Raw genomic sequence first — 22592 nt, 5'->3', positions numbered from 1 at the left:
GAAGTGTGATTCCCAGCAATGCAACCTTATTTCCAGTAAGACACAGATGATGATTGCTTATTCCTTCATAATAAGGCCATTTACAATCATGCCTAGTCTTCACCAAACACAAATAACTAGGCACATTTATGTGAGTATTTATTTTGTAAAAATAATATACACTTACAAGAACAGTTGACAGAACTTCCCCAACACCTTTCAGCAAAAAGCACATTTACAGTAAGAAAATACGTTGGTTCCTAGGCAATTAAGTTCCAAGATTAGATAAAGTCCATTCAGGTAGAAGATGTAGTCCAAAGGTTTCTCCAGGTGACAGAAACAAATTTGCATTCAACAATATTGTGTTAACATATCTGAATAAGATGAGTCAATTAGCTAAATGAATCATTTTTCAGAAGTGGAAATTGCAGAAAACCTGAAGAGTTTACTTCAGAAGGAACTCTGCTGAGAAAGCCATAGAAAGTATTCAATTTGGCATAAGCAAATCTGAGGACAGAACTTGTCAGAATGCAGATGCCTATTCTAGGAACCAGGATGGAATTCCTTAATTCTGACTGATATCTTAAGCTTGAATGATGAATTGCATGTTAAAAGGAATAAAATAAAAATATTGACACCATGGATTGTTAGAAAACTCATTTCATTTCCATGTATCTGTGTCTAAATGAACTGTTTATTTAGGTCATTGACATTCTAAAATCCGGATCCTTCAACACCGTTGTTTTCACACAAGATCAGGATGCCCCCAGACTTAAAAAGTAACCTAGTCAGAAACCTGGTCTAGTGTAAAAGCTTATAATGAGGGACATTGATTTGGACAAGAGGGCTCCTAGTAACAAGTATTACCTGTAATATCCTTGGCTAGAGAGATGCTTCAGTCGTGCATGCTTACATAAGTTTAACACCAATAAATGTTTTCCTTGTGTAAAATAAGTTCCTTCTCACTTTTCTGCACTTAAGCCATAATAGAAACTCCCTAGTTCAGCCTTGTAAGAAGATGAGAACTCTGTAATCTTTTTATTATTATTATTCTGTGACCTGTGTAGAGCTTTTCAAGATCTGTTTCTTTATGTTCAAATTGCACTGTCATTTCTGTCTGGATTATATGCTATTCAGAGTTTGGTATTATGTAGCACTGATGTGGTGATAATCTCCATGTCAAACTCTTTTTTTTTTATTGTTACCTTGTTAAGACCATGCACAAAGAAAGAAAGAATGAAATAAAAAGTTTAGTTTTCACATGCAAACAGACTTTCCCATTCATTAATTGCAAAAACAAGTGTCTCCAACAAAAGCTTTTTTTCAAAGGTGAGGAGGCTGTGCTTGAGGTATTTGTTTCCTCATCTTAGCTAAGTAATCCATTCTAAAACTGGGTGGAGCACGGCAAGATTTTTTTTTTCTGTTGTTATAATTGCTTACAGCTTTGCCTTTCTAATAATATTTATCACAGTGCTGTCAGACCCAAATCAGAAAGTGCCCTATACAGTGGAATATTATTAGCTGAGTATTTGTTAAATGAGTTGACTCAGTAGAGCAAGAAGGACACTGGTCCTTTAAGTGGGATAAGCATCCAATGTTCCTGATTTCCAACCCAATACGGGGAACACCACACTACAGTGTTTTGCTGTGTATTTAGACATAGAAGATGAGAATGAAAACATTCCCTGATGCATTTCAGTCTAATGAGGATTTATATTCAGTTTCACCTGAATTTTGAAGCTCACATATAAAATAAAAATAAATAAATAAATAAATAAATAATCTAAAATAAAAAGTTTAGGAGGGTTATTCAGTGAGAAAAATTGCTGAAATTACCAGCATTTTACATGTTTGTTTCTAAACAGTGACAGATCATGATGTAAAGATAACTGCATCATGAATGATTGATTCCAGAAGTGAAATTACCATGCTGGCAAAATACACAAAAATTGTGCAAGTATCCTGACAAACTATGAATATGAGTACCTTACAAGGTATTACAGAACAATAATCTTTATTCTTCCATTTTTCAAACCTAATTGAGCAATAACATTTTTTTTTTGAGATAATGTTGTTTAAATAGGTGGCTGCAAGGCATTCATGTTTTCCTAATTTTACTGAGAATAGCATTAAGCTCCATGCTCGTCCTATTAATTTACAGTGAGATTTTAAAGTAATCTTTTCTGAAAAAAAAATGTAGCTTATTTGAGAAGAGAAATTACGTATAATAGTAACAGATGACAATTAGATACAAAAAAACACAGCCAGAACAATTGGTGAGAATTCACACTAAACAATACCTATTCAGATCACATTTCAGTAACGGTTGTTAACTTCATTTCTTGAGCTCTCCCAGCTATAGCTCAAATCTACAGGATCTGAGTAATAGCAACAGGCAACAATCATACCCCATGTGCCTCAGACTTCACATGCAGAGATGCATAAAACAGTTTTAAAAGAAATGAAAAAAAAAAGTGGGGGGAGGGGAGGGGGAAGAGGGAGGTAAATCAAAAAATAAACCTTCTGAGATTCAAATAATTCCAAAGTTATGCTTTTTACAATTAGATATGCCTAGATAATTTCAAATAAAGTCAAAGCTAAATTCAAGCTAAGATTATGATGCAGAAGAATACTGAAATTATTTCTCAGTTACTGTTCATTTCTACCTAATTTTGTCCTTCACTTGCCACTTAAATGTGTAGCCATAACTACAGTAAAAAGAGAGATGAGTAGATTATATAACCTCACGTAAACAAAATAAAACATATTTATAAAAAAATTCCAGCTCAAAAAAATTAAAAAAAATGAAATGATTATCTTAAATTACAGAACTTTATCTGAATCATCTGAGTTCGTACAAGTATAAATACTGCTCTTCCAGCTCAGGCCATTGAAAATGAATTATGTGAGCTTGGTTTTATAATTATCACTCTGTTTTCTTACTGGCTATAAAAGTTTGTTTCATGCCTCTACATTTTGTTATCCTTCCTGGGGATGGTATGTATTTCCTCTCCCTGCCCAAAAGTCTTATATGATGGTATTTTGGTCCGCTACATCACCCTAGTCCAGTATATCTGACAATAGAAATACTTTATCTATTTATTTAGCCAATGTGCCTCAACTTTCTGCTGGATAAACTGATCCCAGATTAGATGCTATGTTTCAGCCTCCATTCCATTTTGTTTCTTTCTTAGGGCTGCTAACACTAGTCTCTGCTTCTGGTAATCAGTGATAATTGGTCACGATCCCATTTTGTTTATACTAGAAATATTTAAAACATGGCAATCATTCTCATGCTTACTCACAACTTGTATTAATCAGTTGCATAATGCAAAAATTACAATGCAATTTTTCAGTAGAGCAAACTAGAAAACATGGTAAATACTATAAGCCAAAAGTTTTATGGATAACACTCTCAATAAATGGACCCCAAAGTTTTCTTAAAAAAAAAAAAAAATCATTTTCAAAAACTTATAAGCAGCAAATAAAATTTAAACCAAGTTTAATTTGCATTTTCAACCTTTCTCTGTACACACTTGCTACAGCCAAATTCTACAGAATCTGCAAATATGGAAAATAGATGCTTTAAATATAACTACCAAAGGCTAAAATTTATGATGTGATCGGGTGCAGTAGCTAATATGAGTGCACATCTTGGGGCAGATACAGAATAACTGGTCTGCTATAACTGATAGTTTTACAGTGACTAATAAAAAAGCTTCATTGCCATGTAATATTTAAGACGTCAGTGAAAGGGTTTAAGAATTGGATTGCTTTACTCAAAATGGCTGACAAGTGCCAGCAAGGATGATATGAGTTGCTGAATGATTAGAAGAAGGTGTGTAAAATATATGTCATGATACTTAGGTGCTATGTTTTCAGGCACCATCTTATTCAGAAGAAAACGAAGTAAATATTCAAAAGAATCCAGCCAGCCTTTAAATCTTGAAGTAGGCGTAATTTTCAGAAATGCTTGTTTGTTTGCTGGCAATCTAGGGTCTTCACATACTGTAAAGACTGAAAAGTCATGTGCTGGGAGCACTCATCTCTGCTATTCTAGAGATTTTGGGGTCCTAAATACTCCCTCTGAGACTTGTGTACTCAGTCCCTACTTAATTTTGTTTTGGTTATAGCAATTTATTTGTGAGAACTGTAGTATTATGTTAATCACTTTTCCTTGTATGCCTCAGTACCTCTGTGACTTAGGAAGGATAAAAAAATTCAAGCAGTACTCCTGGCTGTGAATGGGACTACACAGATCTGTGCCATTTACTGCTGCTACTAGCATTTGCTGTTACACTAGCCTTCCAAGACTTTAGTCTGATCATTTTGTGAGCAGTTTTTGAATATTTTATATGATTAGAATACTTCATGGAATGATAACTGTACCAGTAGCATAGGAAATAAACTGTGTTCCACGGGTGACCTACCTAAAATCTAACTACCCAAACCATTAAGTAGGGGTAAGAACCATTTTCTTTCTGCCTGTTGTGAACTTGTTTAGCCTCCTTCACCCCATGACTAACTAAATTGGCCAAAATACAGTTAATAAACTCTAAAGGCTGAGTCTGAAACAAGCTTTTCTGGAAACAATGTGACTCAGCATTTCATGGTTTGGTCTAGTTCTTCTGGAATAAGGCTCCATCCAGATACCAGAATCATGGTCTCACTGGTGCCAGAGGTCTAAGAGGAGGGAGCAGGACAAGTAAACACTTTTGTCTGATTTCTAAGCCCAAATCTTCCAATGCAGTTTCCATTTCCTGTTATGGAACTTCAGATGGCTAACTGGATTTTCTATCTTCTATTCTAAGCAAAATATTATCTTCAGTTTCTGTCTCTGGTGTGGGAACTGACAAGTATGTTAATTGGGAAGAGAATAATCTTCACATTTACGTGATCTACAATTCTGAGAAAAAAATGGTTGGGTATTGTAGTGAACATTAAATAGCAAAACAGAAATAAGTACCACTGTAGCGAGGTCAATGTCAACCTCTTTTCTCAGGTAACAAGTGTTAGGATGCAAGAAAACAGCCTCAAGTTGCTCCAAGGCACGTTTGGGTATCAGGGAGAATTTCTTCACAGAAAGGGTGGCCAAGTGTAGTGGAACAGGTTGCCCAGGGAAGTGGTGGAGTTGTCATCCCTGGAGATATTTAAGAGACGTAAAGATGTGGTGCTTAGGGACATGGTTTAGTGTGGACTTGGAGGTGTTAAGTTGATGGTCGGACTTGATGATCTTAAAGGTCTTTTCCAACCTACATGATTCTGTGATTCTGTGGGAGGCCTGGTCCTGGGCACAACTTTGGGGTTTAAACACTACAAACAGACAGAACAGACGTGAGCAGGGAGAGAAAATTGAACATAGTGCTTTGTGAAAAAAAAATTCTGTTTTAAATGAGATATTTTTACTTAAAATATGATCAGTAGTCAACAGGAGAGAGTACAGATACAGTTAGATTTCCACAGACACAGTAATCTGCAAATGTGCTATTCACTACATACGTCTTGTATGCATAGAGCATCTCTGTATCTGCAGTGGGAATGTGGAATATGTCCTTCCCTCCCAGTGACTGTATTATCATCATGAATAATGTATAACATACAAATTACAGTAATTTTTTATGTACAGCAGAGAATGAATTTAGTTTGACTATTCATTAAGTTAAACAATTCTGTTAAGTAAAACAGCAAGCTTTGTTTCAGCCCTTCACTCAGAGGTAGAAAACATTTGTGCTATAAGTGGAGATTTACTGTGTGCGTGAGTAGTTTATTAAATCCTTCCTGTAGGCTCTGTAGCTTCTATAGCCTACTTAGTATAGAAGATAAAATTGTTCAGATTTTTTTGACAGATAAATTTTAGTTGGAGTTAAACTAATTACTTGTTGGCTATTCAGTACTGCTAAAAGTCTTTTTCTTTAGGCACTGTGACCACTGTGATTCTGCTTGCAAACAGCGGTGCAGTAGCCAGCAGGTTCCAGCAGGAATAATTGACTCTTGTGTGAAGTTTCATAATAGAACACTTGGAAATGGTTAAAATTCATTTTCTAAATTTAGAAAAATTAAAGGACAGAACCACAGCAGGTATAAATCAGCATACTTGGTTGAAGTCACTGGAATTTTAGAGATTTAGACCAACAGAATACATGAGTTCCCATCTGAATATTGAAAGACTGACCAATCACGACAGGTTTCTGCTTCAGAGAAAAGCATCGTTTCCCTTCTACTGCTTATGTCATTATTCAAGTTATGAAGTAACCATTTGTGAAAATCATATTCATATAGATTAATATTTACCTTATTTTGGAGGCATATCCTTTGTGTGTGATTGCTCACTAATGAAACAAGATGTGCCCAATCTTTCCCTCAGTTTAGACAGAAAAATTATTGCTGCAGTCAGTAATTTTAAATGATCAGCAGTGCATCTTTACTGACAAATGGTGGTGTTTTTCCAATGCTACATATGGTTCTTCTGAAAGTTATATAAGAATGTCTTTGATACAGAAATGTTGTGGAACAGCAGGGATCATCAAAAGTTATAATTCTGACTTTAAGTTAGCAAACATGGTAGTTTTGAAGGAGTTAATCCCTTCTTTAGTTTGAATTTTGAGCTGAAGAATTTAGGCCAAATGACTCCGAAGGATAATAATTTAAGTCAGCTAAGTACCATTAATATATGTATTTGCTGAATTTTACTAAAAAGGTGATCATTTTTGCATTGGTCTCAATCTTACTGTCAGGGAAACGAAAGCAAAAAAGAAAAGAAATCATATTGATACTACTGAGAGGAGGAATAGATTTCAGAACTGTTACGTGGATACGCACGGTTTTGGACTGCTAAAAGAACAGTATATCAACACATTAATGAAACCTTTGACTGGTGGGCTTTGCTCTGTCTTCTGATTCAGAAAGGAAGACAGGAAAAAAAAAACATTTTTTTTTTTTCCTAAGGCTTCAGTAATTTTACAGCAGAGAAATCTTCTCAGGCTGACTGAACTAATCTACTACTGTTTTAACATATTTTCAGTGTAGAAATAATGTCTTTAATGCTGAGGATTCTGTAAAAGAGGCTATGCCAATCAAATAGAGCATCTCTATAGTTTTTTACTCCTTGGTAGGAGAACCCATTCCTAGCTGCAGTAGGTACCTCTGCCCAGAGATGACAATTTCTGCATGAATGATGACCAAATGTTGCCCAGATGGTATTGCAAAAAAAAATGTATGGATGGTGTGCATTAGCAAAGATATGGAGAATCTGGTCCTGAACATTTAGCTGGTGTAATCGCAGTTTGAGCTAAAGTTACACCTCTCCAGCAAGGACTCCAAAGAGCTATTTAAATGTTAGAAGTCAAAGAACAATTAATTTAATGTAGAATTAGGACTAATATAGTGAGGAAGCTAAAAAACATGAGATAAAACTTGTTAGATCCTGCCATTGTAAAAACCTCACTGGCAGAATGGCATTTGTATGCAATTGTAGTGATTTACCAGTTTATAGATCTTATGCATTTTATCACAAAATGAATGAAACAAGTGACTCAGTCTTGTGCTGTCATCCATCCACAAAGTTTCCCATAGTCCAAACTAATGCACCAATAAATACTAATGCACTAATAAATACTAATAAATACTAAAAATAAAAACTAATGCACTAATAAATACTTATTAACATTTTTCTGCTCTCTATCTGCTTTGTGATGATGTGTTTCAAGTAATTTGACACATTCAAAGAACCCTCCAGAATTTCAGGCATTATCATGGTTTTATATAAGTAATTACAATGAAAGCAAGCTCTTGCAGGACCATATTGCAAACTGAGAAGGGACTGGACCAGAAGACCTTCAAAAGCACCTTCTAACTTTAAAAGCACCTTCTAACCTTTAATTTCTTTACTATTTGAAGTCTTAAGTTCATATTCTGACCCCCTTGAATCATGTTTTACAAATAGGAAAACTGGGTATCCGCAGATTGGTTTGCACACGTCTTGTTACAACACTAATGTGAGAAGTGGAAATATCTCAGAGTGAGATTTTGCATCAGTGTCTGAAACACTAACTTTCAAAAAATGTACTGTAATCTGCAAATAGGTAAATAGATGTGGTTTGCTTACCTCTATTGATAGACCTGAATATGTCTAGCAGACAAAAATAAAAATAGATTTCAGTACGTATTTAAGTGTAATCTGGGCATTATAAATTTTTTTTCTGGACATTAAAAGCACTTGCAATATTTAGGTCATATAATCAGAAGGACTGATCTGAAAGTCTTAAGGAGATGAAAAGGGCTTTGTCATTATAACTTTCATTAATATTAATGGCACTTGCACAGCTAAAGCCCTGCTCATCTGGATATAGATGCACCTCTGGTTGCTCTGGCTGGTATGTAGTTTTACAGACACAGACATTTAGGCAATTGGATATCCATGTTGACTTATGATCCACTTGGAATTCAGATAAAAGATGGAATTCAGTGGCCTTTATCCCTAGTTGCATTGGCCTTGTTCCCCTCCCTCTCTTTCACACTAATCTCATAAAACATTTGCTGTGTTTTGAGATTTGGAGTGCCAAAATGGCTTGGGATGCCAGATGAGCAAACAAATAACTATTTCTTTCCTACAAATCATTACCAAAGGGAAATGCAAGTTTTAGTGCCTTCAGGCTGCTATTCAATAAGGTTATTCTAGATTTGAGAAGTGTCCCAGACAAGCACAAGGTTTTCCATCTTCTGATTTCACGCTGTCCAGTACACCAGACTCTACTAACTAGCTGCTTAACTTCTGATGTTTTTGCAGCACCTTCATACTCAGGGACTCATTGTCTCTGTGAAAGGATGTATTTGATTTGCTTTTTTCTTTTCCATTTAGAAAAACATTTCTTCTTGGAGAAGGGATGTTTAACTGGGTTTACAACAGGAGTATGGTGTTTTATACATAAAGGTTTTATTTATTTATTTATTTACTCTGCAGACTAAAAACATATAGTCTAATGCCTTCTGTTTGCAATGACTCTATTTAGAAGGATTTCCTTTCCTTCAGGAGGGAGAACCCTGCTTCAGTTATGTTCCTTTGAATTGCAGTTAGATCTCTGAACCCCAGACAGCTGAATAAACACATTTCCCTCACCGATTTAATTATCCTGGTCCATTTGTTAGTACCAGCAGAATACTATGTAGCACATTGCCAGTTAAAACTCAGCCTTTGATTGCCAGTAATACATTACAGGTTCAGTCTGTACAGCCAAAAAGAGAAGGCTGGGTTGCCTATTGTTTGATCTGGAAAGCTGAAGCTCCAAGATGTTAATGCTGATGCAGGATGGGTTAGGTGGTGCCCAGAGGCTGCAGTCAGTGGTACTTGGTACAAGCAGTGAGGGTATAAATCAACCTAGCTTCACTAGCAAGCTCAACTCAATGTAATGCAAGACTTGCTCTCTCATGCACGCTGTGCATTCCCACTTGCCAGTGTCTTATGCACAGTGTCATGCTGCTTCCAAGTTCTCTGTGCCTTCAGCACCTCCTAGGAAGAAGAGCCTTATATGAAGAGGTGCTGTGGCTCTTTGCTGTTAGGCTATGTTCATGGGGAAGACAGAAACAAAAGCCTCTTTCCTTATTAAGCTGTATTTGTGCAGTTGGCTTACAGCTCCCAGATGCTCAACACAGGAAAGCATTCGGGCCACCCATGCTGGGTAGGTCTAAGCAGCATGCATCAGGATAGTGCTGTAGGTAGGAACGTGCAAGACCTCGACTGAGCGAAGGTCTGTATTAGCAGAATGGTTCTCTTAGCATCTGGGACTGCTTATTCCTTTTCTATCACACTCATAAGCATGGTCTGCTGTGTCTGTTTTCAATCACGTGTCAAGCATGAGCTCCAGACCCCATAAAATCTGCTTCTCTGCACTCTTCCCCACTTCTGTGCTGTACAGGAGAGACTGTAAAGGTTCAGGCTGACACAGGAATATTAATGAAAATTTCTGCTTTTAACCTACTCATATCCAAACCCACCGTCTTGCTTAAAACATTTGTAATATCACTAAGAATTTCAATATCCAGCAGTGTTTAAACTTTGTCATAGAAGCAGGTCAGGAAAGGAGGGCACTAGCATACTATGCAAATAAATATATAAATAAATAAATAAAATAAAAACCTTACATGGAATGGCTAGCAACATTCAGCTTTGATTACCGCTGACATTCTCAAATGAAAATATCTGTTGATGCCATATACTAAATTAGATTCTATGTTCTCCTCTGGAACTGGAGGCACTGATTTCAAGAAAGGAAAACATCCATTAAGGCTAGTCTACAGATTTCTGATGCCTAACTTGCCCTTTTACCACACCAAGATGGTTGAATTATACTAGATCTGTTGCCATACTGCTCAGCAGCAGAAGAAGATTAAAAAAAAGGAAGAAAAAAAAAAGTAGACTATTTTTATTCTCTGGGTTCTGCTTAGCAAAAGTGAAAACAAAAACACCAGCAAAAATTTGTGCTGAACTTCCCAAATGAACAATAAGCTCAAGTTCATCAGAGTGGAGAAAAGCTGTGTGACAGTATGTTTGAATGAATCTAATTATTGGCCTTGTCAGTAATGTGTTGCATCAAATCATTCTCTCAAAGGAAAGTAATACAACAACGTTGTGTACATACTAAGTGATATTTTGGTGGAGAGTTGCATAACAATGACAAATAGATTTGTTTTATAATAGGTCCCACCTGAGTCAGTGAGAGAAAAAATAGACATGCCAAAGGTGATAAGCACTGAAATTTCTTCAAATAGACAGTGTGATCTCAATTGTATTAAAAGGAAACTTTGCTAAAGTGAACTGTAACCTCAACTATTATGTGACATCTTTACTGTGAGTCTCCTTTTATAAAGCAGGCTACTTTTCAATGCTTTGTACAGTACTATTAAAACCAGAATTATATGTGCATTGTCCATGTCCAAAGAGGTTGCCTGTAAATTCATCTTTTTCAAGGCTTTGCATTTCTTTGTTTTTATTTGTTTTTACAGTTCCACCCAAAAGGGGGATGATGATTATGAAGATTATACTTCAAATAAGACTTGGGTTTTGACTCCCAAAGTTCATGAGAGTGATGTCACTCTTATTTTAAATGGCTTGCTAGAAGGATATGACAACAAGTTGAGACCTGACATAGGAGGTATGTTGGTTTTCTTTTTAGTCCAACTTTCAGTGGTGAAGAGAAAGCTTTTTCATACCATATTATACTACACAGGTAGCAGAATCCATTGAAATTTGCTATGAAAACGAAGTAAGATGTAGTAAAACATCACTGGCACAAAAAGTACCCATGATTTTGGAACCTGCCATAAATTGTTAAGATTGCTAAATCTAACCTAAGACACCTAACAAAACCATCATGATGTGCTGAATCAGGCTACTTGTAACCATGCAGGTTAACCCTGGCACACTCAGGGCCGGTGACCACTGTCCTGAGGAGCCTGTCCCAGTGACTGACAACCGTCTCAGTGTAGAACCTTTTCCTAACACCCAGCCTGACCGTCCCCTGTCCCAGCTCCATGCCATTCCCTTGGGTCTCTGCTCAGCAGGGCAAGAAGTGACTGGGGAATGAGACAGTGAGAAAGAAGGTTTCACAAAGGATAAGTGCAGTCAAGCAGATTGACTTGATTTCCCTAGATTTCCCCCACAACTGATAAAACTATATAAACCCAAGTTCAGACTCATAATGGAAGTCTTATTTAACTGGAAAAACTTTTGCAAGGATCTTCCTCTCCACTGATTACTGAGGGAGCTGAGAGATAAGGGTCCCTGAGTAGATAGGAGAAGGCCCTATGTGTGTACAGAACAGCCAGATGATACCTCTGTGGAAGAGGATACAGAAGTAAGATTATAGGAAAACACAAAGGGAATTCAAAGATGAGGCAGGCAGGCAGAGGAATGCATAGAACAGCAAGGTTAATGAAAGAAACTGTTTCTAACAAATTTACAGAGGCTTACAAACCAAGGACGTTTTATGGTGAGTGAAAACATGAGTGTTTAACCTTCAACATATGCGAGTAGTCTAAAGAACAGAGGAGTGTGTCTTACTCTCCCAATCCAAGACATTAAAGAGCAGAGAAAAAGTAAGCATTTATAAAAAACATCTAGGAAAAAAATATGTTTTAGTCAGGGTATTTGAGAACAATAAAGCTACAGTAATTTCAAAATAAATTAATCTAGCAACTGTTTTTGTTCCTGCTTTAGAGCCTTGAGTATTAATATTACTTTGGGTTCATGAAATTGTTACTTATCTACAGGCATCTCTGCAGGCAACAGCAGTCACATTGCATTCAGCATTATAATGTTAAATGAGTGATGCAACATATTGTAAGAGGAATAAGTTTCCTTCCGTTGATAGTGTTTTGTCAGATGTGTTGCTGCGATTTGACACAAAATATACATAGTCAGATATGACTCACTAAAGTAATGACGCTGGTTTCAGTATTTGTTCTCACAGCATAAGTAAATATGTTCTGATAGAATAAATTGTATAAGAATTTGTCTCAAAGTGTGTTTAACTAATTTCAAGCTGGAGAAGTTGCTGTAAATTTATAACTATTGGATATGCACATTTAAATGTGAGGCAACCATAGCCATACACCAGAGGTACTAAAACAATCTTTTTCATTTGTTTGATTCTCTTGCAGTTGGTTTTGACCTTCATTCATGGTAGTGATTTTTGTTGTTTCCCTTACAGTTAAACCAACAGTAATTCACACTGACATGTATGTAAATAGCATTGGGCCAGTGAATGCTATTAATATGGTAGGTAAATGATTGCCACATTTTCCTACAATGTTCAAAGTTGAATGTCCATCATTTTTGGCATTACAAGGTTTCCATTAGTTTTAATGTTGTGTTATACCTATATTATTTAAAATCTCATTGTTATTGTAGATGTAAGGACTGCATGAGCTATGAGTCTAGATGAGACAGCAAAACTGAGCTGTGAATAATAACAGTTTTAACATCTCTTTGCACATCAATGTGCTGTATTCTGCAGTGCTTTCTGACAGTTTAGCTCTTGTAGGACTGACCTTCCAGATTGCTATAAATCAAGCAAAGGCATTCACCAGTGATATTACTACTCCTGCCACCAAGAGATAAAAGGAAAAAGCTCAGATCCTAAAAGCAAGGTTCCATAAAGAAAACTTGAATTCTATCTTCATATAGCTGACAGAAAGTGATTTAGCCTGAGCACCACAATGTCTATTTCATTCTAATAGTTTTCAAGTGTAGCAAGAAATTTTACATTGCTCTTTTTCATTCTACAATTTCTTTTGCTGTTTCTGGCTGCCGACTGGCTACCAGGGAAAGTGAGACTTCAGCACTTCTGACATTAACTGGGGAGGGTCACAGGCAATTGGGTTAGCGAAATCACTTCAAATCTTACCTGTCCTAGATCCAAGGGAATAAGTAATTGTTCTCTAACCTGATCACGTGTGGGTTAAGGGGTGGGGACACGGAATCAGAAAGGTACATACAAATATGACTCTATTTTATTTTAGGTCAACCTGTCAGCAGGAAAATAATGAAATAGGGTTTTGGTTTGTTTTGTTTAACAACAATCTTTGGTAAAGAATCTCCTCAAAAATTCACAAAGAAATTGTTTTTATCAGTTCTAGTATCATCTTCTCTATTTCACGTTTGTTTGTTTGTTTTCTTATGAAGTTAAGGAAAGCATATCAGGAGTAATGTGAAATGCCGAGTGCTATGTTTTCATCAGTATTTCTGGTTAACACAACAGGAATATACAATTGATATATTTTTCGCCCAAACGTGGTATGACAGACGTCTGAAGTTCAACAGCACTATAAAAGTACTCAGATTAAACAGCAACATGGTTGGGAAGATCTGGATACCAGATACATTTTTCCGAAATTCCAAGAAAGCTGATGCTCATTGGATAACAACTCCTAATAGGATGCTCAGGATCTGGAATGACGGCAGAGTGTTGTACACACTGAGGTATTTACATCTGACTTTAATTTCAGTTTCTCAAGGGAAAACCAAAGAAAAGGTCCTGTGAATTCAAGTCACTGACATTAACCCTAAGGAAAAAACAATGTTGTTTCCTATTACTTATGTGTACAACCCTGAAAAAGGAAAATATTAAGAAGTTTTTTTAATTATTTTCATGCAATATATTTGATATTGATAAATTAAAATGTTTTCATTTCTACCTATAGATTTTTCTGTCTTCCTTCCCAAATAGTTACATTTCTATACTACAAGAATATGAGCATGATTATAGTAATTCATCTTCATTTTCATGTACGTTCTATTGTCTACCAGTAGTTTGGTCCATACTGTCTTTTACCTTTTTATTAGGTTAAACTAACAAATTTGAAATATCCTTGAATCAAATAGATGTTAGAAATGAGGTACTGCAAGCACCAGAAGCCTCATATTCTGAACTGATTACTGCTTAGTTAGATTAAGTTCCACCTGAGAAAATATTTCATTCCTCAAATATCTTATGAAAATAATGATTCTCTTTTTATGATTGATCATTTATGGCTTAGGTCAATACCTACCTATATGCCCTGTTCCACTAACATTTTCATGAAACTCAACTTGGTATGCTCATCTCCAGATTTCTCACTTGCCTGGATAGTTTTTCTTTTGAGACAGATTATCCTTATAAGTCTTGTAAATAATTGTTACATGCATGCCTACATTTAAATGTTACATATGCAACATTTACTAATTTAAAAAACACATTCCCAATTATCATAATATATTTCCTAAATGTGGAAACCCAAGGTGCATTTTTTTTTCTAATGTGGTATAATATTTGATTGTATATAAAATGTAGATAAAAGAGGTATCTGTTCAAGAAACCTTATAATTTAAAATAAAAGTACAGAGTCAAAATTATCAGGCTTAAGACCTTCTGAGTTTTAAACTATATTTTCAAAGTGTTATGGATTTTTCTGTTTTTGTTTTACTGGGTGGCAAAAAAAGAAAGTTTCAGGACAGTATATTCATTAGCATTTCAATGAATAGTTTTGAATCTTTCCTTAAGACAACCTTTTAATGTTGCAAATGTTTGAATTACAAAAAGGAGTCTTATTTCATAGTTATTTTACATTCATTACACATTGCATCACCAGAAGAGATAAGAGAATGATTGGAATTGAAATCCAGTGCAAATCAAAGTCAGCCTGATAAAGAATATCCCAGGTTCACTTTTGAAATGTTAAATTGGACTTAGCTACACCAATGTCTCTCTGGACTTGGTACCTTTTTCTTCAAACCACTGTTTCCCTCATTAGAAAGAGATATATCTGATAGAACTTAGAAACAGTTATCCAATATTTATGTATGTCTAGTTGTCTAGGTGAGTCACAGCAAGCACCAATTAGGATTCATCCAGAAATGCAATGTGATAGTATCATTGCAAATCTGGGATTCTGGCTGAAGAGAAGAGGGCTCCAGGAGAGATGGCTGATTTTCTTATTGGCTCCCCCAAGCTCAAGAGCAGTCCATTCTGACCAGCAGGAAATTAAGCAAGGAGGTCTGCATGGATCAACTCAAAGCTCCTGACGAAACTCAAATGTGGAAAAAAAACATACAAGAGGCAGAAGCAGGAACAGGTGACCCAGAACACTGTCCAAGCTCTCAGAGACAGGGTTAGAAAAGCCAAGTTCCTCTGAAATTGAATCCAGCAAGGGACATAAAAGCATAAAGAAGAGTTTCTTCACATACATCCTCAACAAATGGAAGACTAGGAAAAATGTGGGTGCACTGCCAAATGGGAATGGGGATCTGGTCCCAAAGGACACAGAAAAGGCAAGGAATACAATGCTGCCTTTGCCTCAATCTTTACCGGTAAGACAAACCTCCAGCAATCCCAGGTTCCCAAGATCAGTGGGAAAGCCTGGAGCAAGGGAGGCATACCCTCAGCGGAGAAGAACCAGGTACAGGCTAAAAAACTGGACAGCAAAGTGGATGGAAAACTTCATGAGCTGCCAGGTGCAAAGGGTTGTGAGCACTGTCACAAAAGAAGGAAAGAAGCCACTAGTGGTGTACTCCCTAGTTTGGTACTGAGTCAATACTGTTTAACACCTTCACGTCTTCATTAATTACCTGAACAATAGGACAGAGTGCACCCTCAGCAAGTCTGTAGGTAATACAAAACTGGGAAAAGTGATTGGTATATCATAGGGTTGCGCTGACACTCAGAGGGACTACGACACGCTGGAGAAATGGGCCAAGAAGGATCTCACGGACTTCAACATAGGAAAATGTAAAGTCCTGTATCAGGTGATGAATAGCCCTATGCATTAGAACAGACTGGGTGCCAGCCAGCTGGAAAACACAAATGGGAATACAGGAAATTCTGGTTAAACATAAGAAGAAGCTTTCTTACTGAGAGTGGACACATCATGAAACAGGTTGCCCAGGGAGGTTGCGAGGTTGTGAAGTCTCTATGCTTGGTGATATTCAAAGCTTGGTGGTGCTTTGTCCTGGGGAATATCTACTCAATTCCATAAGAGAAAACAAAAGAAAAAAAAAAAACAGTAGTGTAATCTGATCCCATCCCAGATTCAAACAATGTTAAATTTGTTTATCAGAGAAAAGACACTTGAAGGAAGAACCTTTTTTTTTTTTTTTTGGATCCATATTATAATTTTCTTCAAATGAAACTGAAGATGATAGAAATGAGAAGAGAAAGAATGGACAATGTTCTTAGCACACAGAATTATCTCTCCTTTTGTGTCACAAACACATCATCCCTTAGTTTCAAGAGAAATGAGTTTTGTTCCTAAATCCCTAATGTAGAAAAGTTTCCTTTTGACTTTATTAACTTGTTGACTAGCGGCCACAGCATTCCTCTATAACACACACACACACACACACACACACATCCACCCAGTGGGAGATTTAGGGAGACATCTGCATATAGCACTGACATGCATGAACCAGGAAGCACGCTCAGCCCACAGAGTTGCTCATTTGGACACCAAGGAACCAGAAAAAAAATAAAAATAAAATAAAATAAAAAAACCTACAGTTTTCATATGAACAAAAGGAGCAAATAAACATCACTGCTCTTTCCCCACCACACCTCCTCCCTCCTGTCCACAGCCTTTTCTTCTTATGGGTTATTTGCTTACAGCCCATGTATCATGCAGCTCATGTCAGGACTGGGATACGTATAAACTAGAAACAAGGAAGGGATTAAATGAAAAATTGTGGAGCTTTTAGCAGGGCATACATCTAATCTAATTTTGGATTTCCAAAAGTACATGTGTCTATGTGATGAATATCTATAGCACCTACATCACTTGAGTTATAATTGAGACTTTCCTGATAGTCAGTGGAGAGAAAAACCTTCCTGGTGCATTCCTCTTCCAATTTAATTCAGATGTCTATTTTGGAATGCAACGAAGTATATCCCAAGAGAATCTTTTTTTCCACTGGATGCAAAGATGGCTGAGATGGCTATCTTGGATGCGGATGTCTAAAATTGGACTCTTACACATCATTTCTGAAATAGGTTTTTTTTTTTTCATGTAAAATACATTTCCCTAGTGCATTATGGCATGTTGTGACACAGAGACTTGTCACTGCTCAGGAGAAAACCTGTGTATCCACTCAGGGACTTGCCAGTCATGAGTAATTCTGCCATTTCAGATGCATAGGAACAGAACTTTTAATATCTCATTCTACTGTACAGTAGATGGTAAGAGCCAACATAACAAAAAAAAAAGAAAAAAAAAGAAAAAAAAAGACAATAAGCATGTCTTCCTATGTTTGGAATAGCCAAATTAATATATCCGTATCAATAGTTTACTTTTGCTTTCTATATTCATTATATATATGCATATTTCATAGTCAGATTCCACCATAGTAACCACCCTTGTTTTACTTGCCGTGACATAGCTTTCAGTACAAACTTCTCAGGTGTGTTCTGTATAACCTGTTTTCTTTTTCCTCAGGCTGACAATTGATGCTGAGTGTCAGCTACAGTTGCACAACTTCCCAATGGATGCCCATTCCTGCCCCCTGGAATTTTCAAGCTGTAAGTAACGTGCTTAAAAATAACTCTTTCCTGACCCATGCTGAGCTACTTATTAAAAAATTTGAGGGAAATAACATACATATATATATAATTTACTTGCAATATGCTTCTCCAGTTTTTTCCAGAAATAGAAAATAGTATTTTTACTCCCCAGAATACATTAAAATCCTAGCAATGACTATGAAACAAAGCATTCTGTATTTTCCTTCGCAATAAGATGGCTACCCAAGAGAAGAGATTATATACCAATGGAAGCGCAGCTCAGTGGAGGTGGGGGACACGAGATCCTGGAGGCTTTACCAGTTCTCCTTTACGGGATTAAGAAATACAACTGAGGTAGTGAAGACCACATCAGGTAAGACAACTGATTTATTTACCATCACATTTATTTACGGTTGTATTAAAAGAATTAGAAAGAAGGAAATCTCTGACTGTTTGGAACTTGGCATTAGCACTTCACAGAAAAGATACAGGGTTTAGTATTTCTGAAGAGGAACTCACAGAAAGAAAAGTTGTTGCCTATTGTCCATTCTTGCATTGTCCTCCAAGAAATGCTTAGAAGTGGCAGAAGAAAGCTACTGCTGCAAGGGGTAAGTGAGCGAAGGTACTTCCTAGCCTGCTTTAGCATAGAAAACAGCACAGTTGAGCCTCCAAGTGATAATCTGATATTGGTTTGAATATTTTACAGTTCTGTTCCCAACTCCTAGAAGCAGAAAGTTAGGCCTGGACAGAAATGAAATTCAAAGTCCTAACCTCTTTACTACAGCAGCTCCAAGTGTATTTTGCTCCTTAAAACAGGGCACATTCAGCTCTCATTAAAGAGAACAGTCTTGCAAGCCAGAGTCTCAGATGATTTTCCTGCATATTTCTATCTCCTTGGAAACAAGTAATGGAATTTAAAATGATAAATGAGGAAGGACTCAGATTTTAATAAAAATGGCAATTTTAACCCTACTAGCTAAGCAGGAAAATACATTCTTCTAGACATATATTTTTGTATTTGTCAGTAGAAAGGAAATCACTGAGTATGAGAAAGGATGCAAAGAAGAATTACATATTAATATTCTTGTACATGCATGATATCCCTTGTCTTTGATTTCTTAATGAAAGCAGTTTTTCTTTTCAGGTTGCTTTTGACTTTCACTTTATTTTATTGTTCTGACAAATATGTTGGTTTAAATTCAGACATTTGTGTTTATTTTGACTTCAGAAATATCCCCATCCATTAGAAAGAATAACACAATTATTTCTAAAAGTTCAGCATCACTATTATATTCAAAAGGAGGGTGAGATAACGCTAGAGCTGAGAGCAGCCTGCTGTGCATTCCACTGTAGTGCAAACAAAGAGTTTGAGAATTAATTCAACTTCTAACTCCTGAATCACTGGATGACATCACCAATCACCAATGACATGTTTGGTCTTAGGAGCAGGGCAAAAACAGAATGAAGCCTCCAAGCATTAGCCACATTTGCCTTGTGGCCCCTTCTGGCATTTTATCTGAAGGAAATATTTAGTCAACTATTCAAGAAAGCATTTGACCTTTCTCATTTTCCCAGGGAAATAAAAATACAGGTGCAAAAGAGGACAAGATAGCAGTGTGCGTGGGAGCCATAGCTGCTAATAACTACCATTACACATGATATGGTGGAGCTGATCTCAAAGCAAAAATATAAACAGCAATGCATCTCACCTCAGACTGCCCCTGCAGCAGGCACAGCGCAAAAGGCAGCAGTAAACTGAAGCATGGCCTAAGATCTCATCCTGCCCCAGCTGATCACTAGATTTATATTAGCCATAACTTGAGCTCCCCTTATTTGCTCCTTTTCTTCATTATTTTTTTTTTATTAAGCGATTCTCAGATAAACTTATTTTGGCCAGAAATACAAAGCAATAAAATCTTAACATACTACAAGCTTCACATCCACATCTTGTGGTGGTGAATCAAAAGCACTCTAATGTTCTGCTAATGTGAAGTGAGCACATACTGGGAAATAAGCAGTAAAGCACAGAAAGAAAAAAAGATACTTTCCCATGCAAAGAAAACCTTTTTTTTCAGGGAACAGCTATTCAAGCTTGTAGCGCTACCATAATGTTGTACCAGTAATTTTCAATATGACGACATACACTATACCTTTTAATTTGCTCAAACAAAAATAAGTGATTAGCAGTTAGCATGTCCTTTAAAGCAGAGTCCCTCTAGTCATCCCTCAACTCCTAAGAAGAAATGCTCATGAAAACTACTCAGTATCCTGACCTACTCTAAAGATCTGAGTACAAAAACTTGGAAAACAATCCTGTGTGTGTTTGTTCTCCTGTGGTTGTCTTAAATTTGATTTTCCTTCACTCTTTGGTGTATATGACTGCAGATATGCAAGAAAATTTGATCCAGGTGCAGAATCTAAATAATGAGAAAGTGAAGGGAAAAAAAGAAGAGATTGTCATGAGTATGGTCTACCTCCTACAAATATTGTGATAAAGCTGGCAGGTCCCAAAGACTGTTTGTTGCTTACCTAAATGCCTTATTGGCATGCTGGGAACTATATTAAGTACAATATTTCTCAGCACGATTTATTACCTACCTAAAATTACTCTGACATACACATATTATTAACAGAGCTGCCCCAAAAGAAAAGAAAAATAATCCAAGCTAATAGATTTACTTGCAACCTGTGTACAACCTGAGTACACGAGAGTTTGAATGCCCAAATAGCCAAAATTAGTCACGAGGCTTTATGCAACTAAATGCAGTGCTGTGGATAATGGAGTTTAGATACAAACTAATGACAGTCCCACAGGTGATGCTTTGGAAGAGATATGAGCTTAGGCACAGTGGAGGAGATTAAGGAGATGTCAGAAAGAGGACTGTACTGTAATTCCCACAACTCTTCCACAAACTAAATTTAGGTGAAAACAGAACCCAGTGAAACCTGAACACGAGATGTTAGTGTATGAGACTGAATAGTTATAAAACAGGAGGAGCCTGGGCGTAGTATTAAGGTATTTGAAACTGGAGTTAACTTTCCGTATCTATGTTTACTCCATTTTAAAAGAAACTCTTGATTCTCATTGTCTCCCAGTGACTAACACATCCAAGTCCTTGAGGGCTATGCTGGCTCAGTGACTGGAGCAGAGAAGAGAATCAGAAAGGATGGCTGAGACTTGGTTATTAAAAATTCCCTGCTACCTCTGTTTCTGTCATGTCATAGCTGAATGTTCAAGATCTGGGCTGAGTTAAGGGCAGAGGGAAGCAAGAACCGATGAGTGTAAGCTCCTTAATATCTGATGAACTTGTCGAAGTGACATTTGTCTGCAGCTCTTCCTTTGCAACCAGTGCAGAAATATAAGACTAACTGAAAGGGCCAGATGTTGGAATTCAGCCCCCTATTAGTCAGAAAACCCTGATAACAGCAGCAAAAAGGAACTAGAACACGACAAAGGTGGAAAAATAAGGCAAATCGGAAAAGACAAACCATCCTGTCTGTCTCTCTTATCTGAAGCGAGCCATCCAGAATCATCAGGTTGTTGCTCTCCACACAGAACATCCCAATGTGACTCTAATGTTCTGCGAAAGTCACAGATCAAGCAATAAGACATGACTTAGCTAATGGAATCTGCTGTCCATAATAACAGGAACCACTAAGAAAAGTTAACTCTCAAGTCACTGCTCCATGAACATTTAATTGAAATTATTAGATAGTCTCTACAATTAGCAATATATTACCAGTATATATTTATTGCTTTTGCATTACCACCTATGTTGTGTAAACAGCAGTGATTAAGCTTAGATTCTCTGGAATAAAATGAATGTTAAAACATATTATTTGAGTTATGTAAAATATTACAGTTGACCTGACATAAACTGAGATGGCTTTAAGATTTATTGAATTATTGAATTACATCCGTAATCATTGCTCAAATAGTACATATCTTGGATCAACTACTAAGAAACTACCAATTGTCATGTGACCTTTTGGCTCACAGTGTAAGGTCCCATTCCTGAATGGTACTGAGATTCTTCAATAAAAAATGAACGAGCTAATGGGAAAGTCTAGGGGACAAAAAAAGTAGCTTTTTTTTTTTTTTTTCCTGAAGTTTAGATGGATACATTCATGAGTAATCCTCACAAAGCAATCTGTTATGTATTTTACAAAATCCTACCTCAAACCTAATGCTGAGGGACCTAACTGTTTTTCTTTTACATGTTCGGAGTTCATGATATTGCCTTTGGTTATTTAAAGGTGTCTGATCTATTAGATATGTGTTCTACACATGTTACAAATCTAAAACTAGCGTGGCAGAGAGTGGACAGTTAACACAGAAAACAAGTTGTATTATATAACAAGCAATAATAATAAAGAGAAAAACAAAAATGACAGCTCTAACACAAGTTATCCTTTTCCATCCTCAATATTTTCTTTTAGTATTGCACACCACATGTAATTTAAATCAATGATAGTTCTTGGCTTTGCTTTAAAAACTATCTTAAATCCAATTTCTGACCTTTCAGATTCACCATGGATTAAAAACAAGGAAAAAATGTGGTTAGATAATAGTCCAGCAAGTCCACCACTTTT

At 36.5% G+C, this 22592-nt stretch overlaps 1 protein-coding gene across 2 annotated transcripts in view; it reads left to right on the top strand.

Annotated features, from left to right (window-relative positions):
* Positions 1-22592, top strand: part of GABRG2 (gamma-aminobutyric acid type A receptor subunit gamma2) — a 74147-nt gene that overhangs the window by 16889 nt on the left and 34666 nt on the right. For both annotated transcript variants that reach the window (XM_040573362.1, XM_040573361.1), the window contains exons 2-6: positions 10978-11126; positions 12684-12751; positions 13734-13954; positions 17935-18017; positions 18235-18372. In XM_040573362.1, the coding sequence (XP_040429296.1) occupies positions 10978-11126; positions 12684-12751; positions 13734-13954; positions 17935-18017; positions 18235-18372 (659 nt within the window). The remainder of the gene's footprint in view (positions 1-10977; positions 11127-12683; positions 12752-13733; positions 13955-17934; positions 18018-18234; positions 18373-22592) is intronic.

This window comes from Cygnus olor, chromosome 14 (genome assembly GCF_009769625.2).
Source record: "Cygnus olor isolate bCygOlo1 chromosome 14, bCygOlo1.pri.v2, whole genome shotgun sequence".
In the NCBI taxonomy this organism is placed as follows: Eukaryota; Metazoa; Chordata; class Aves; order Anseriformes; family Anatidae; genus Cygnus; species Cygnus olor.
The sequence above is the reverse complement of the archived record's forward strand: the minus strand, read 5'-3'. Positions and strand labels throughout refer to the sequence as shown.